This window comes from Cervus elaphus, chromosome 9 (assembly GCF_910594005.1).
Source record: "Cervus elaphus chromosome 9, mCerEla1.1, whole genome shotgun sequence".
In the NCBI taxonomy this organism is placed as follows: domain Eukaryota; kingdom Metazoa; phylum Chordata; class Mammalia; order Artiodactyla; family Cervidae; genus Cervus; species Cervus elaphus.
This window is the reverse complement of record NC_057823.1, coordinates 93,378,575-93,394,814: the sequence shown is the minus strand read 5'-3', so window position 1 is coordinate 93,394,814 and position 16,240 is coordinate 93,378,575. Positions and strand designations below refer to the sequence as shown.

At 35.1% G+C, this 16,240-nt stretch overlaps 1 protein-coding gene across 5 annotated transcripts in view; it reads left to right on the top strand.

Moving 5' to 3' along the window:
- The window catches only part of KIAA0825 (KIAA0825 ortholog), a 416,740-nt gene that overhangs the window by 244,226 nt on the left and 156,274 nt on the right, over positions 1-16,240 (top strand). The window contains exon 21 of one of the 5 annotated variants that reach the window (XM_043913610.1): positions 8,903-8,945. The exons of the other annotated variants lie outside the window; for them this stretch is intronic. Coding sequence (XP_043769545.1) covers positions 8,903-8,921 — 19 coding nt within the window. The 3' untranslated portion in view covers positions 8,922-8,945. Of the gene's footprint in view, positions 1-8,902; positions 8,946-16,240 lie in introns of those variants that run through there. 5 annotated transcript variants of the gene reach the window in all.

Sequence of the window (16,240 nt, the reverse complement as noted above, 5' to 3'; positions counted from 1 at the left end):
CAGGGACCCAAGGTGAACAGTGGTCATCCTTCTTATTTTGGCTATCAGTCTCTTCACTGAATTTTTACCTTTTGAATCACTTCCATTTGTAACATATAGGCACAGCGAATCAAGGTTAGACTGCTTAGGACAAAATCAGAGCCTGAACTGAGGGAGCGGTGGTAGGGAAAGGCGGGCACCTGTCCTACTTTGGCCCACATATACCTGCTCAACTGCTAAGTCGTGTCCAGCAATTTGTGACCCCATAGACTGGGGCCTGCCAGGCTCCTCTGTGGGATTTCCCAGGCAAGAACGCTAGAGTGGGTAGCCATTCCCTTCTCCAGGGCATCTTCTCTACCAGGGATCAAAACCACGACTCTTGAATTGGCAGGCAGATTCTTTACCAATGAGCCACCAGGGAAGCCCATACTTTGGCCCATAACTGGGAAATATTGAAGGAATTACAGATTCTTTTTTTTTTTTTTTTTTGAATCCTTGGTCTCATCTGACCCTGAAGTTTTCAGGCATGTGTAAGCAATTGCTGGGGCCAGTGTAATTCATAGATCAAATGGCCTTGTAGTATGTCACTAAAATTCTATTGGCCTTGTATTTATACAGCTTGGATGGGATGTACTTTGGTGAGGGCACTCTTGGTGCGTGATTGATGACTCTTCAGATGAGACGTGCTAGTTTAATTCTGGCCTTGGCCAAGTAGGAGAAGTGCCCCTGATTGGTGTTGCCCTTAATCTCAGTGTACCTGCAGCTTGTTCTGGAGCTGGACAGTCTGTTCTTCCGTACTCGTTTCTCTCTGAACCGTAAAAGTTCCCTGACAGTGGTGGGAATGCCCGGGAGAGGTCGTGATGCTATCTGGTCTGCACGCTCATGTTTACTGCTCTGAACTAGCTGGTGCGAGATGGACTCAAACCACATCTCTAGACCCCAAGGAGTTTCTGAGGGAGAAGCTAAGTGGAATCGTTTCCTAATTAAGTGCTTACTTTTTCTCACCTAGCAAATAATCTAACAGGGAATTTAGGATTGACATTTGATTTTAGCAAAAGGACGTGCATGTCGGTGATAGATGCTTGTTCATAACGACTCCAAGAATGTGGATGAAATGTGTGACTTTAATGCATTTGTTGGAAATAATGTTATTTTTCACAAAGTAAAAGCATTCGTAATTTTGCTACAAGGAGGAATATTTGCTTCCTCTCACACATTTTATTTAATAATTTTACTTCTTTAAAGGCAAAACAGCACACAATTTGAAAATGAAATTTCCCCAAAGTGTTCAGTGTTGCTAATATGTTTTTCATTTTCTTCATTATGCTATAGTGGAATATTGCCATACTTTGAAATGTGCAACTTATCTCCCTGGAGGCAGCAGATGGTGTGACTAGTCTGTCTTCTGGTAAAGGATTTATCATGAGAGATGGCATCTAGGGCTGGATGGGATGGGGGTCCTGCCCTCAGAGAGCACCATTTCTCATCTTACCGCATCAGTGCAACATTTTATAAGTTACTGTTTATAAATATGGGGGGGAAAAGCCTGCAAAAATGGGAAGGTTTTGGCACATTTTTAAGCTTCCTTTTTCTTAGTTTATATAAGAAAATACTTCTTTTGGAAACTATTTATTTCCTCTATATTTGTGTTTTTCTCACTGAATGCCTCACTAGAGGACCAGTTGACCCTTTGGGCAGGACATGATTTTAGAGGTGTTTCTATCCTAGTCTATGATCTGGTTTTCAGCTTTGAAAGTCTGGTAATGTGGTTTCGTAGAAATATTGACCCACAGTAACCAAACTCATTAGAAACTTGTGTAAAACTAGAGCTCCGTCTTACCAATTTTACATTGAAAAATACGACTTGAAGCAGATCTATTCATTCTCTCCCTCAAGGTAAATTGGCATCAGAAGCCAGGTTATGACAAAAAAAAATTCTTTTTGATGAGTAGGAGTGAACCATCTCTCCATGGGGCTGTGCCTGCCATTAAGACCTAAAGCACATATTGTGAGTCAGGTTTCCTTGTTTCTGAATGTGCTAACAAGTTTTTATACTTTCTGGACATTTTTGGTCCTCTGCTGACTACTCTGTTTACATCATCTCTTTAAAGAAAACAAGGGAGATGGAGAAATACTTTCCCTCTTCTCTCCTAGGTTTGATAGCTAGGTCTATAGAATAAATAGAGAAAGACAGATTAGTAGGGAAGAAGGTTCACAAATTTGTTTTTCTTTAATATTATGTGCACAGGTGTATTGCCAGGGAGAAAAAGTGCATACCCTCCAAAATGGTGAGATTTGAGAACTTACATGTCATCTTAATAGATGAAGGGGAGAAGGAATGTAGGCCACTTATGGGAGAGTAAAAGATTTTTAGGAAAGAAGAACCAGTTTTTAGAAGAATACTGTGAAATGTGATAGTTTGTGTGGCTTCCCAGGTGGCACAGGGGTAAAGATTCCACCTGCCAATGCAGGAGACACTAGAGACGCAAATTCGATCCCTGGGTTTGGAAGATCCCCAGGAGGAAGAAATGGCAACCCATTCCAGTATTCTTGCCTGGGAAAACCCATGGACAGAGAAGCCTGGCAGGCTACAGTCCATGGGGTCACAAAGAGACACAATTTAGGGGCTAAACAACAACATGATAGTTTGTGACATCATCAGACAAACCCGGATAGTCTGGGTGTGGTGTTGACCTCTAATCTCCTCCCTCCCATAAGAAGAGTCAGTATTCCCAGGTTAATTAATGATACATCTGGGAAGGGGATTGATGGCAATTGAGTTCCTTTTAGAGAATCTGTCTTGAGACAGGAGAGTTTGGAAAATTCCTCTCCCTGCACGGGCTGTGTTTCAGATGTATTCAGCTCAAAATGATCAACACACCAAAGCAGCGTACTTTGAGGTACTTGTCCTGTACTCCTTCAACAGTGCATAACTACTTAACTCCCAAATAGAATATAGTTTTATCATGAGTGAAAACTCCAGGAGAGTGGTTTTTGGTTTTTTTTCTGTAATGCTCAGATCAATTAGCAATGTCTGCCACAGACAGGAGAGGAGTGTGATGACTTTTGTGATGCACATTTGTTCATTGTGGCTTAAGTCTGAACTTTATTTATGCAATCAAATGATTCTCTGATTCATATTTAAGAACAGCACTCTACACCCTTGGGAATTATTTGAGAACAGGCTTTGAAAGCTGGAAGACATCTTAACTTTCTCATTTTATAATTTAGAAAATATTTGTCTTGAGGGCCTTACTGAAGACATGGAACTACTGGCAGCAGAATACCAGCTTAAGCCCAGGATTTCTGTCTCATGGTCCAGCATATTTTCTTATAAACTGAAATAATAGATCTAAGAATCCTAAAGACTGATGATTTTATTTTCCAGCTTAGTTTGAGAAATCTCTTTTCCTTCGTAGGATTAAGTTTTTTATACTTTTAGATTAGCAAAATGAGCATGAGGATTATTATATAGTTCAGTGATACTTAATCATGGACACATGTTATTAATAGAGTTACTTGGGAAGAGTATTAAAAAAAAAACTAAAGAATTTTTTAGGAGAGGCACAGTCATTCATTGGTACATTATTTTAAAGTTTTCCATGTGATTTAACTTTGCAGCCAAAATTGAAATAATTGATGCAACAATTTGAAAACTTGTTGAAATAATCAAATACTACATGAATGTCAACAAAAAGTCATTGTTGACATTGTTAAGTTCTTGAAGGAATCAATATTTTTATCAGCCAAAATCATTCCTTCCAAATAAACATCACCACATTACAAGATTAGTATACTACTAAATATTTTTTACTCCATTAATTCTTAATACAGGCATCAAATAAGCAGTTAGAGAAGTAGCAGTGATTGTGATAAAAATAAAGGTCAGAAAATGGTGACTGGCAGCATGGAAACTTGTGATTTTTAGCTGCCCACTTATTGATAGTACTGAGAATTTTGTTAGTCTTTCTGTCAATTAAAACTAAACTTTGTATAAAATATGTAAACTGTGGAAGAGAATGCTGGTCCAAAATCTAGATTAAAGAGTAATAAGTATTCACTTTTAAACTAAATTTTAGTATTTATTTAGATGTTATTGAAGTTTTGGAAATTCATAGTGATTCAAAAATGAAGCTAAAGAATGAAACCCTGAGAAAAAGCTTCTTGTCTTCCATGTTTCCTTAATTGCCCACCGTTTTGTTTTATACTAGATTGTTTTCACAGTAGACCTGCCTCTTCCCTAGTTCACACTTCATGAGTATAAGGAGGGCATTATGTGGTTTTGTTTTAAAAGCCTTTTCAGTCTCTAGAGCAAGATTAGGAGGAAAACAGTAGCATTGCTACCTTGCACTCAAGAAGAAGTCATGGAATACCAGACACACTTCAAGTAGAACAACTGAAGGTAAGAGTCTTGAAATAAGGCCTGAAAATTTCCCAATGGGGTTGATCATCTATAGACAATTAAAGCTACATAGATAACTGGTCAGGAACTAGAACCTTCCTAGTTCTGATGAAAATAGGTAGAGTAAGTAGCACAAGAGCTGGCGCTGTAGAAGCCTTCTTACAGTACAGAGAATTTAGAATTACCACTCTAAAAGTCGAACCTGAAATATGTCATAGGAAAACTTTTTTCATGTGACTTTTTGGATTGGCAGGTTATGACAAAACTACATTCATGTTACTTGAATACATCTTTTGTCTAGTTTTACATGCTTTTTGACTTGTCTAGAAAATGACATATTGAAGTTTTCATTAGCTTTAACCAGGTGTGATTTTCTTATGGAAGATACCTCAGCAGGACTGCAGTTTAAGGCGAATAAACCAGTGAAGCTCAGAAAGGCCATAGCCCTCCTTCAGATGGTAGCAATGAGCTGAAAGACTCATTAATCAACCGCAGCGTCACAGGTGTGATGGCTTGCCTACAACCTGCCAACAGACTGTGAAAGTCACATCCGACAGGCTAAATTGTCAAACTAGACCCATCCATAAACATTTTAACGCAGCAAAATTCCAACTCTTTTGTCTTTAAGATGCGATTCTGAGATGTTAATGTTCCTCCAAGCCTGCTATGAAATGTTTATTTTATTTCATAAAATTCAAATTTCTTGAAAAAGAAATTTGGCCTTCTTTCCTATCATAAAAATCTCTATTGGTGTTTTTATTTTTCATTTTATTTTCTATTGGTTATTTAATGTCCTTTATCTTAAGGATCTATTCTTTTGCATTACATGAAAGGACAGAGGATTGAACTGGCCTGTGTCAGGCTTTAGCGGTAGTGAAAATCCATTTTTTAGCATGTATATTAGCTTGATTTGTGCACTCAGAAGTGTTTTCACTAAGAGGATAATGTCTGTAGAGATGTTTTAATGGGAGAACCATGTAAATACTTTTATTTCTAACTAAAAGAATTTTTACTTCAGGTAAACTGCTTGATTTGGGGGTTTTTCTTTTGATCTGCAAGAAATCATAATTTTAGTTGGGTTTTAGTCTCTTTGTATTTTTTTAATGATGCATCACCAGAGAAGTCTAGTTGTTTCTCTGTCCCTTGGAAAGATAAAATAAATACTAAATAAACCGGGGTGTGAAAAAGGAAATAGGGATTAAAGTTTATGTCCTTTAGTGAATCATACTCTAATTCACATTCCTTGTTAATCTCTGTTCTGCCAATATATTAGTAGATTATATATAAATTTCCATAAAGCATTTTGACTACTACTCTTATGTTGACCTTAACTTGATACTGAAAGGTTACTTTGGAAGAACTGAGCAGGAATATGTGGGGGGCGGGGATGGATTTTTTACAACTGGAAATTAATAAAGAGTTAATTTGTGGCCCATTTCATAGTTATCAAAATAAAACTGAACAAACTCTGATATTTCTATAATTTCTATAATTACATATATATGTATTTATCTGATATTGTATCAGTTCGGTTCAGTCGCTCAGTCATGTTTGACTCTGAGACCGCATGGACTGCAGTACTCCAGGCCTCCCTGTCTATCAACAGCTCCCGGAGCTTGCTCAAACTCATGTCCATGCAGTTGGTGATGCCATCCAACCGTCTCATCTTCCATCGTCCCCTTCTCCTCCCACCTTCAATCTTTCCCAGCATCAGGGTCTTTTCCAATGAGTCAGTTCTTCACATCAGGTAGCCAAAGTATTGGAGTTTCAGCTTCAGCATCAGTCCTTCCAATGAACACCCAGGACTGATCTCCTTTAGGATGGACTGGTTGGATCTCCTTGCAGTCCAAGGGACTCTCAAGAGTCTTCTTCAACACCACAGTTCAAAAGCATCAGTTCAGTACTCAGCTTTCTTCATACTCCAACTGTCACATCCACACATGACTACTGGAAAAACCATAGCCTTGACTAGACACAGCTTTGTTGGCAAAGTAATGTCTCTGCTTTTTAATATGCTATCTAGCTTGGTCATAGCTTTTCTTCCAAGGAGTAAGTGTCTTTTAATTTTATGGCTGCAGTCACCATCTGCAGTGATTTTGGAGCCCAAGAAAATAAAAGTCTGTCACTCTTTCCTTTGTTTCCCCATCTATTTGCCATGAAGTGTTGGGACCTGATGCCATGATCTTATTTTTTTGATTGTTGAGTTTTAAGCCAACTTTTTCACTCTCCTCCTTCACTTTCATCTGATATTATATATTTATCTGAGATTTATATAATTTCTATATACCCAGGATTCTACTGGGAATTCTTGGTTAAGAAGCAATCAAATTGATTTACTGTTGGTATAGATACATGCACAGAGGAAGCCCTCAATAAGTATTTATTTTGATTTGAAAATAGTTGGAGAATCAATAGGATTATAGTAGAAAGGGAATAGAAGAATGAGAATTATATACTGAGAATTTACTGAATTACCAAAAGTTCAATCAATATCTTACCTGTGATCTTTTATTAACTGAATTTAGTTTGATTGAGGACAGTTAATAGTACTATATGATTAGAAAGTAAAGTATATAAGAAACATAATAAAGGTTAAAATTCCAACTAAAAGATACATAAGCATTTTGATATTTCCATTTATACACAATATTCTACGCTCATGTTACTCTGAAAACATTTGTTTTGAGCATCCTCATAAAATTTCCCCTTCTCCCACCTCTTTTTCCTATCTGTGTACATTTATGCATAACTCCTAGTAACTACTCTCTTGTTGACAACAATTAGAAGAAAGAGCTGTCACATCATAGTCTCATCATAGGTGGAATACAGAACTGAATTAGCTTAATTTTAATGGAAATATATATATAAAGATGCTGCCATTGGAATCTTTGAAAAGTATGCTTTGAAATAAGCCTAATGGCCATTTATTTTTTACCTATATTGTTAGTGTCTTAGTAATTACACACTCCTCCCACTGTAAAATAATAAAGAAGTGTTCCCTTTACTTGTCATAATAAAAACTCTGAGAAGTACATTTTAATATACCCAGACTCCTACCAGTAAAGTGTTAATAAAATTAATAATAAAAAGTATAATGATTTCTACTGGGATAATTACATGGGTAATTTAACAGTAGATTTGGATGAAACTGGAAGCTTTATATGATATACAGTTAAACCTCTATAAATGGTATATAGAAAATCAGACTGTCCCATTGTCTTTTGCATACAAAAGGAATCTTTTAAAATGTTAAGTAGTAGCAATGCTTAAAAGGTGAATTTTCTCTTTCATTATTCTAGTAAATAGCTCTTTAAAAATATTTGACTAATTGTTGTTTCTTGGTTTTATTGTCTTTTCACATTTTTGAAGTATAACTTTATACCCTCACAGCAAAGTTATAAATACAGTCTGCTTATTTTTTTAATGTTGTTAATTAAACTGAAAGAATGAACTATAGCTTCTCAAATGACATAGTTTGGGGAAGTTTTGAACTTGATCTGTACTCTTCATAGCTGGTTTCCACACCAGAATATTCTTGAATATCCAATGAAAACGTATTTTAAAAAGTGAAGAAATTTGTCTTCTAAAGGAAACGCTATGAAGCCTCATATGTTTAGACCACTTGTTACTTGATTAACAACACACTGTACATGTTTACACAAACTTTTAATCCTTAAAACTTTGTGTTAAACACTTGTCATGTTTTTAGGGAAATAGGTTGAAAGAAGATAAGGGTTTGCTGAATGTCACACAGTTTTTACATGACCAGGGTGGAATTCAAGTCAAAGGCGATGGTTGACTCCACCGCCTAAGTCCTTTTCACTCCAGACTGCTGGCAACATACAAGTTGTAATGACATAGGATTCAAATATTCTGTTGAATGTTAACATTCTTATAATGCATGCGTGCTAAGTCATTGCAGTGGTGTCCAGCTCTTCGCAGCCCTATGGAGTGTGACAGCTCGCCAGGCTCCTCTGTCCATGGGATTCTCCAGGCATGAATACCGGAGTGGGTTGCCATGCCCTCCTCCAGGGGATCTTCCTGCCCCAGGGATCTCACACCTATCTCTTATGCTGTCTTCATTGGAAGGCAGGTTCTTTACCACTAGCACCACCTGGGAAGCCCAAACATGCCTATAATATACATAAGCTATCTTTAAAGATTTCATTGTAAAATATAAGAGAAAAGGACATAAAACTTAAGTGTGACACTTTATGAATTTTCCTAAAGCAAACATTCATTTACCACCACTGATAGTCAATATTCAGGAATAGAACATCGCCAGCACCCTTGAATCTACCCCACCCCCGTGATCCATTCTAAATACTATCCTTTCCCTTCTTCCCAAAGATTAAGCACTATCTTTACTTCTTCTTCTTCTTCTTCTTTTTTTTTTTCCTTTTACTATCTTTACTTCTAACACTTCAGTTCAAGTTTGTGTTTTATTTAAATGTGGTAACATACACAGAGACATTACTTTGCCAACAAAGGTCCGTCAGGTCAAGGCTATGGTTTTTCCAGTGGTCATGTATGGATGTGAGAGTTGGACTGTGAAGAAAGCTGAAAAATTGATGCTTTTGAACTGTGGTGTTGGAGAAGACTCTTGAGAGTCCCTTGGACTGCAAGGAGATCCAACCAGTCCATCCTGAAGGAGATAAGTCCTGGGTATTCATTGGAAGGACTGATGCTGAAGATGAAACTCCAATACTTTGGCCACCCCATGCAAAGAGTTGACTCATTGGAAAAGACCCTGATGCTGGGAGGGATTGGGGGCAGGAGGAGAAGAGGACGACAGAGGATGAGATGGCTGGATGGCATCACCGACTCGATGGGCATGAGTTTGAGTAAACTCCGGGAGTTGGTGATGGACAGGGAGGCCTGGTGTGCTGCAGTCCATGGGTTGCAGAGAGTCGGACACGACTGAGTGACTGAACTGAACTGAACTGACTGAACATACACATAAGAGTTGCCATTAAAAACTTTTTTTAATGTACAGTTCAGTGGCGTAAGTAGTTCACTTTATTTTACGGTCATCACCACTATCCATTTTCAATACATTTTCATCTTCCCAACCTGGGACTCTATCAATTAAATAATAACTCCCCATTCCTTTCTTCTCCCAGCCCTGGCCATTACCATCCTACTTTCTATGTTTATAAATGTTGCTCTTTTAGGTATCTCAAATAAGTGGAGTTAGATTATTTTTGTCTTTCTGTGACTGGCTTATTTCACTTAGTATAATTTCTTTAGGCTCATCCATACTGTAGTATCTGACAGTGTCCTTACTTTTTAAGGCCATGTTAGATACTGTTGTGTATATATACCACATTTTGTTTATTCATTTATCTGCTGGGCACTTGGATTTCTTCTGCCTTTGGCTATTGTGCATAATGTTACCATGAACTTGTGTTTACAAGTATCTGTTGAAATTCATGCTTTCAATCTTGCTGAGTATGTACTCAGAAGTAGAATTGCTGTATCATATAGTTATTCTATGCTTAACATTTTGAGGCACTACCATATTGTTTTCCACAGTGACTGAAGCATTTTATATTTCCGCTTTCCGTGCATAAAGGTTCCAATTTTTCCATTTCCTTGACACATTTATTTTCTGTTTTTTTATTTTGGGTTTTTTTGGGGGATGGGTAATTTGCTCTTTTAAAAAACTTTACATAAGTAAAATCATACATTTTTAATTGATTTTGGCATCTTTTGTTATGTTTGTGAGATTCACCCATACAATTGAATATAACTGAAGTTGTACATTTTCATTGTTGTAGAGTATCCCGTTTTATGATAACATTCAGTTTCTCAACCATTCCACTGTTGATGAACATTTCGATGGTTTCCAGTTCTTAGCTATTATAAATAATGTGGCTGGGAACATTCATGTACATGAATCTTGGTATTATGTGTAGGCAATTTGTGTTTTATACATAGAAGTAGATTTGCTAGGTCTTAGAGTATATTGCCCATTATAAGTATATGAGTTCTCACTGCATCATATCCTCCCCAATACAAACTTGGTTTTCGCAATTCTGACAGATGTCATTACTGATGATGGTGAACATTTTGTTCATTTATTTTTTAAGCGTTTGGATATCTTCTTTGGTGAAATGTCTTTAAGCCTCCTGCCTATTTGCCTCTTGATCTTTTTTCTTTATTGATTTGTATGAAAAAAATATAGGTAAATAGATGTATGGATGGGGAGATGCAAACACTTTGTTGCAAATATCTTCTCCTCCTTGGCTTGCCTTTTCACTTTCTTAATGATTTTTTTTTTTTTAGAAATAGAAGTTTTTTTATGTAGTAAGATTTATAAAACAATTTCCCTTTATAAATATTAGTTCTTTTGCCCTTTTAAAGGACAGTCTTTAATGCTTAAAGTAGTGTTTTCAATTTTATTACTAGCAAATAGTATCATTTTATATTTGGAACTTTTCCTTTTTCAGGCTATCATAAACAGGCTTCCCCTCATTAACAGAAAAAAACATCTTTGAAAGAAAGAACATCAGACTAAAATTATGGAGTCCAACAGCAGGTTTATGCTTGAAAATAATAGAAAGTAAATATAGAGATCTTTACAGACTGTGTCCTTTTGTACTTAATTACTACATCTCAAGCCTTTTCTAGTCCTAGTATACTGGTGAATGATTGTAGAATTTGACTTTTGCAAACTATAAATTTTGCTGCATTTTACTTTTTCCCACTACAACTTGACTCCATTAAGGAGCTTAATTGATACTTGTATTTGATACTCCAAGTAAGGTCTGTATAACTCCATGTGCCTTCTAGAGTAACTGAAGATCACTCGCGTGTATCCATTGCAAACTTTTTCACATATGTCAGAGTAATTAATATAGTTTATTGCAGCAGTATCATATTAATCTTATTAGCTTAATCATTTAGACTGTTTTATTGTCTTCCATTGCCCTGAACTTAAAACAGCATAAGAAAAGTATACTCAGGGGCCCTGAACTGTGACAATATGAAGTACATATCAACGTTCTTATTAACTAATAATTAATGTTTATAATAACAGACATATGTGGAACCAAATTTGTTTTTAATCATTTTGTATAAATGATTTTATATAAATGATATATATTTACATATGGGCTAAGAATATATCATATGTTAATTCAACTAAACATTTTATTTAAATATCAGGGAGCCCCTGGGTAGTTTTTTTCTGTACCAGAGATTAGACATACACAGAGTCTCCAAAGTGGGAAAAGAATAAAGAATTTTCAGAGCAGAAAGGTTTTTTGTATCCAAACAAATCTTGTGAAAGCATGCATTGAATCTCATTAAGAATGGTAGATCAGTTTGGTAGCAGAACAAGATTTGTCCTGTTCTGGAACATTTTGCCCCTCAACTGAATTTTTACTACTTTTTGACTTATTTTCTTATTAGTCACTCTCAGTATTAAAATGTGCATCTTTTTGCAATTTACTTCATAGGAACTTTGCTCCTATATTTTTCCATTTCTTCCCTCTTTTTTTGTGCTATTATTGCCATATGTATTAAATCTATATATGTTTTAAACCCAATAATTCATTTCTGAGTTCTACTTTATGCAACCTATTCTTTTAAAGAAGTTGAGAAAATAGTGAAAAGTAAAGAAAGAGTAGTAGTGTTTATTTAGTCTTTTAAAATTTATCACCCAGTGTATGTACCTACTCTGGGGTTCTTCATTTCTTCTGTGGACTCTAGTTAGTATCATTTCCTTTCAAATAGCCAGCCAATTTTTTCCTTCTTATAGTAACTTGATATTTAAACTTGAAAGACAAAAACAATTGTTCCTTCACCTTTGAAGATCAGTTCTCTCCAGCATGTCTTGATGTTCATCAGTCAGTCAGTGGGTTCAGTCGCTCAGTCGTGTCTGACTCTTTGCGACCCCATGGACTACAGCAAGCCAGGCTTCCCTCTCTATCACCGACTCCTGAAGCTTATTCAAACTCATGTCCATCAAGCTGGTGATGCTATCCGACATCTCATCCTCTGTCATCCCCTTCTCCTCCTGCCTTCCATGTTTCCCAGCATCAGAATGTTTATCATTCTGTGTCAGTTTCCCCAAGAGACTGTGTTCCTTCAGTCTGTTTATTCACATCTTAATCTATTTCTGGTAAGTTTTCTTAAATTATATCTTTGGATATTTTCCCCATTCCATTTGTTTAATTCTTTTTTTTTTTTTTAAGAGATACCAATTATGCTTATGTTGGATCTCCTTCCATGCCTTCCATAGTTAACATCACTTAGTTGTTTGCTGATTTCCATTTAATTTTCTTACTCTTCTTAATCCTTCTATGTCTTTTCACCTTTTTTGGTGCTTTCAACATGGCCTTCACAAAACAAAATAACTTTAATAAACACTTAGATAATGTAGCAGAATTTCCATTTATTTGTATTGAGAGTTGAGGGCAGGATTTATTTTGGTAATTCTTGGTGTGGCCCTGGAAGTTGCATTCTAAAATTTCTCCATAATATCCTACAAATATATTTCTAAAAGACAGATCAAGAAAATGAAATTTACTGTAGAATTATGACTTTACTTTTTATAGCTATATGTGTAGTCATATTGAAAATGTATTTTGCTAGTTTTCTGTGTAATTATGGATAGGAGGATTATATATTTGGTATTATTCTTCAAAATTATTGCTTTAACATTTTAAAAAGATTTAATCCATATTATTATAAAGGTATGTCTGTTGCCAGTTTCTTTTAGCTTCTATTGTAATATTTATGATACAAAGCATGTTTTAGACAAAGAGTAGTATTTGATTAAATGTCATTAATTTTACTCAATGTATTTCATTATAGTTTTTACTTTATTATTTATCAAATCATCTTATAATCTAAAATATTAATGGATAATATAGTGATAATAGGTTATTTTACTTTTTTCCTCTTATCTTTTTAAAAATAATGCACACTGGTATTTTTTGTATCATACTGCCTTCTCAATTAAATAAGATCCTTTTAAACAATGACAAGGGAATGCAGTATCAAGCGCTATTTACTTTATTGTTCTATGTGATCATGTATTGTCAAAATGGAGAACATGGAATAATTTTAAAAGGTACGTATATCCATTTCTAATTTCAATCTGTAAATACTAACAAGGGAAGTTATTGCCACCCTAAGAGCAGTATGTAACTAATGGTAGACATCTGATAATTTTAATATGTATGAGATTTTAAAAGATTATGTGTAAAAAAAAAAGATTATGTGTAAATTCAAGCTCATGTCTACAGGGATAGTTTCTATATGTTTTTTTATAAATAAAAATAAATTGATTCAATTATGAAACAAATATCTTTGAACTAAGTAATGTATGCATATATATAATAAATCTTAGTATTGTGTCAGGAGAAGTGAATCTGCTATCTACTACACTGACTGCTTATTAATTATTAATCACTTGAAAAATAAAAAATGTTAGATACATATCAAATATTGGCTATAAAACAAAATCTGGAAAAACAGTTCTTTTCTCTGGAAAACCCCTTGAAAGTACTAGTTTGTAGCCAAAATAATATAGATTTTCAGATAAATATTTGAGAGGAAGGTTGAGAATAGAGAATAAACACAGTGCACTTGAATTTGATCTTATTGCTGTCAAGTGTGCTACTTCACCAAGACACAGAATAAATGAAAAATCAACTGTATAGTACATGTAATTTTCTCCTGCTGAGCAAAGAATTAGTGAAGTCATGATTTCTCAATGTGGACAACAAATATACCTGTAGAGAGTGTAATGAAGAGATGGAAATGAGTTTTTATTCCCCCTTCCTCATACTGAATTGGCTATAGAACAAGAATAAAAATCCAAAGGGCAGTTTTTTCTTCTGCATAAAGTGATATTCAAGTTCCGTGCTTTGCTAGAAATATAAATAGAGGCTGAAGCATGTAGAACAAGCTTCAGTATGGCTGGATTAATAATTTAAAAAAGAAGGAAAGATTATGCATAGAGGCTTTCACCCTATGCTTCAGCCACTTCTCTTCTGCTTATTAACATTTGCCAAGCATCAACTTATAAAAAACCAGGACGCAGAGATCATTTAAAGTAATCTTGCAAGGCATCTCTGGTTAGTATTCCTTAAGTCTGAGAACTCTAGGTACCCTTAAACACCACTTTCAGTGTCTGTGTAGAGCACTTAGCATATTTCTTTTTTCTCCATAGTATTAAATGTGTGGGAACATGTGATCAGGGTCCTTTTTATATTCAAAATGGGTCAGCTTCTGTCTAGAAAGTGTCTTATTGTCATGATGTCACCACATCTCAAGATTTGTGACCTTTTGCACCATATGGATTCATGGTAGTCCACGTCCTAGCTTACAGGCCAGAGTGCTTTTGTGCCCCCGCTAGGGGGTATCAAAGGCTTTTGGTCTGGAATTTCAAGTACGGATAGATTTGGAAAAACAAAAAGTAATTTTTATATATCCTAAGGACCGCCAGATGTCGCAAAGGCATCATTGATGAAATGGTTTTTATCCAAAATGTGGCACTTATATAAGGAATACTAGTATTGTGCTTGAGAGTCGTAGAGGCCATAACAGGTCAGTGAAATGTCCTTCAAACATCTGATTTTTACATTCAAGAATGGGCCCAGATGAAAAGATAACCACATATCTGACATTGACGTTGCTACCATTTAGACAACCGATTCAATTGCCTTAGTCAGTGGGATCAATCAGGCCTTTATTACTTTGAAAAACCACAGAAAGATATGGTTTTTCTTATTCTTTAAAAATGATTATTTGGAACTACATCCTACCACTGGATTTTAACCCTAACATCAATTGCTGCATAGAAGCACATATAAACTTTCATAACTTCCCCTACCCCCTGAGTTTAAAACACTTTATGAGATGTACAAAATTATAATAATGAGAGAAATGGTACTGAGTGAAATTCTGCTGAGCCAAACTGTATGCATAAATTGGCAGTTTAACAAGTAAAACTTGGAAGCAAGCATTTGATGATTGATTTTTTATTGAGACAGAACAAGCATGATAGTGGGTAAAGTGATTTTCCTTATTGAGAGAAAATATAGTGTTTTTCAACATGTCTCTAGTATGAATGGAAGCCTTGTCAAAAAAATGGAGCAACACATAATATCTTTTAAAAGGTGAATTAACATAAGTATATCACTTATTTTATGGATCAAATTTTATACTTGTCAGTTTTATTCAGAATGTCATAAAGTTTATATCATAAAGATGGTATGATTATCTTTGTTATATCCTGAAAAAAACTGATATTAACTGCTTTGCTGGTGGATTATAAAATATACTCAGTTGAAGAAATGCATTGATGAAAATTAAGGCCAAAATATGTATTCACATGTAGATCTTAGGCAACTCCCTGGTAATTTTAAGTACTTGAAATACATTATTCAACAAGTAACCTGCTGTATATTTGTGTGTAATAGGCTCTGTCTGAGAATACAAGAACTGTCAAGATAAAAATAAGGAACATACATCATTCTAATTTAATTACAATTCATCAAAAAATTCCTCTATTGTCTGTATTACAGGTAGATGTATAAACTTAAAAATAATCATATACTAGACTTAATTGAGATTTGCTGTTAGAATTTCTGTATATAGTTTTCTCTTGCTTGAAGAATATCTGGATACACACATACTTCACCATGTATGTACACATGCTGAATATTTTGTTTATACGTATTCTTACTGTATCTATTTTATAGTTAGATCCTTGGGAAAATTTAAATGAGGAATATGAATTTGTTTATAGAGTGTTCTTTCCAAGTTTGTAAATGTACAGTTATTCCCAATTGTGTTTTCTAGCTATATTTTGCAATTCTACTTTGCTGTGGATATATTATT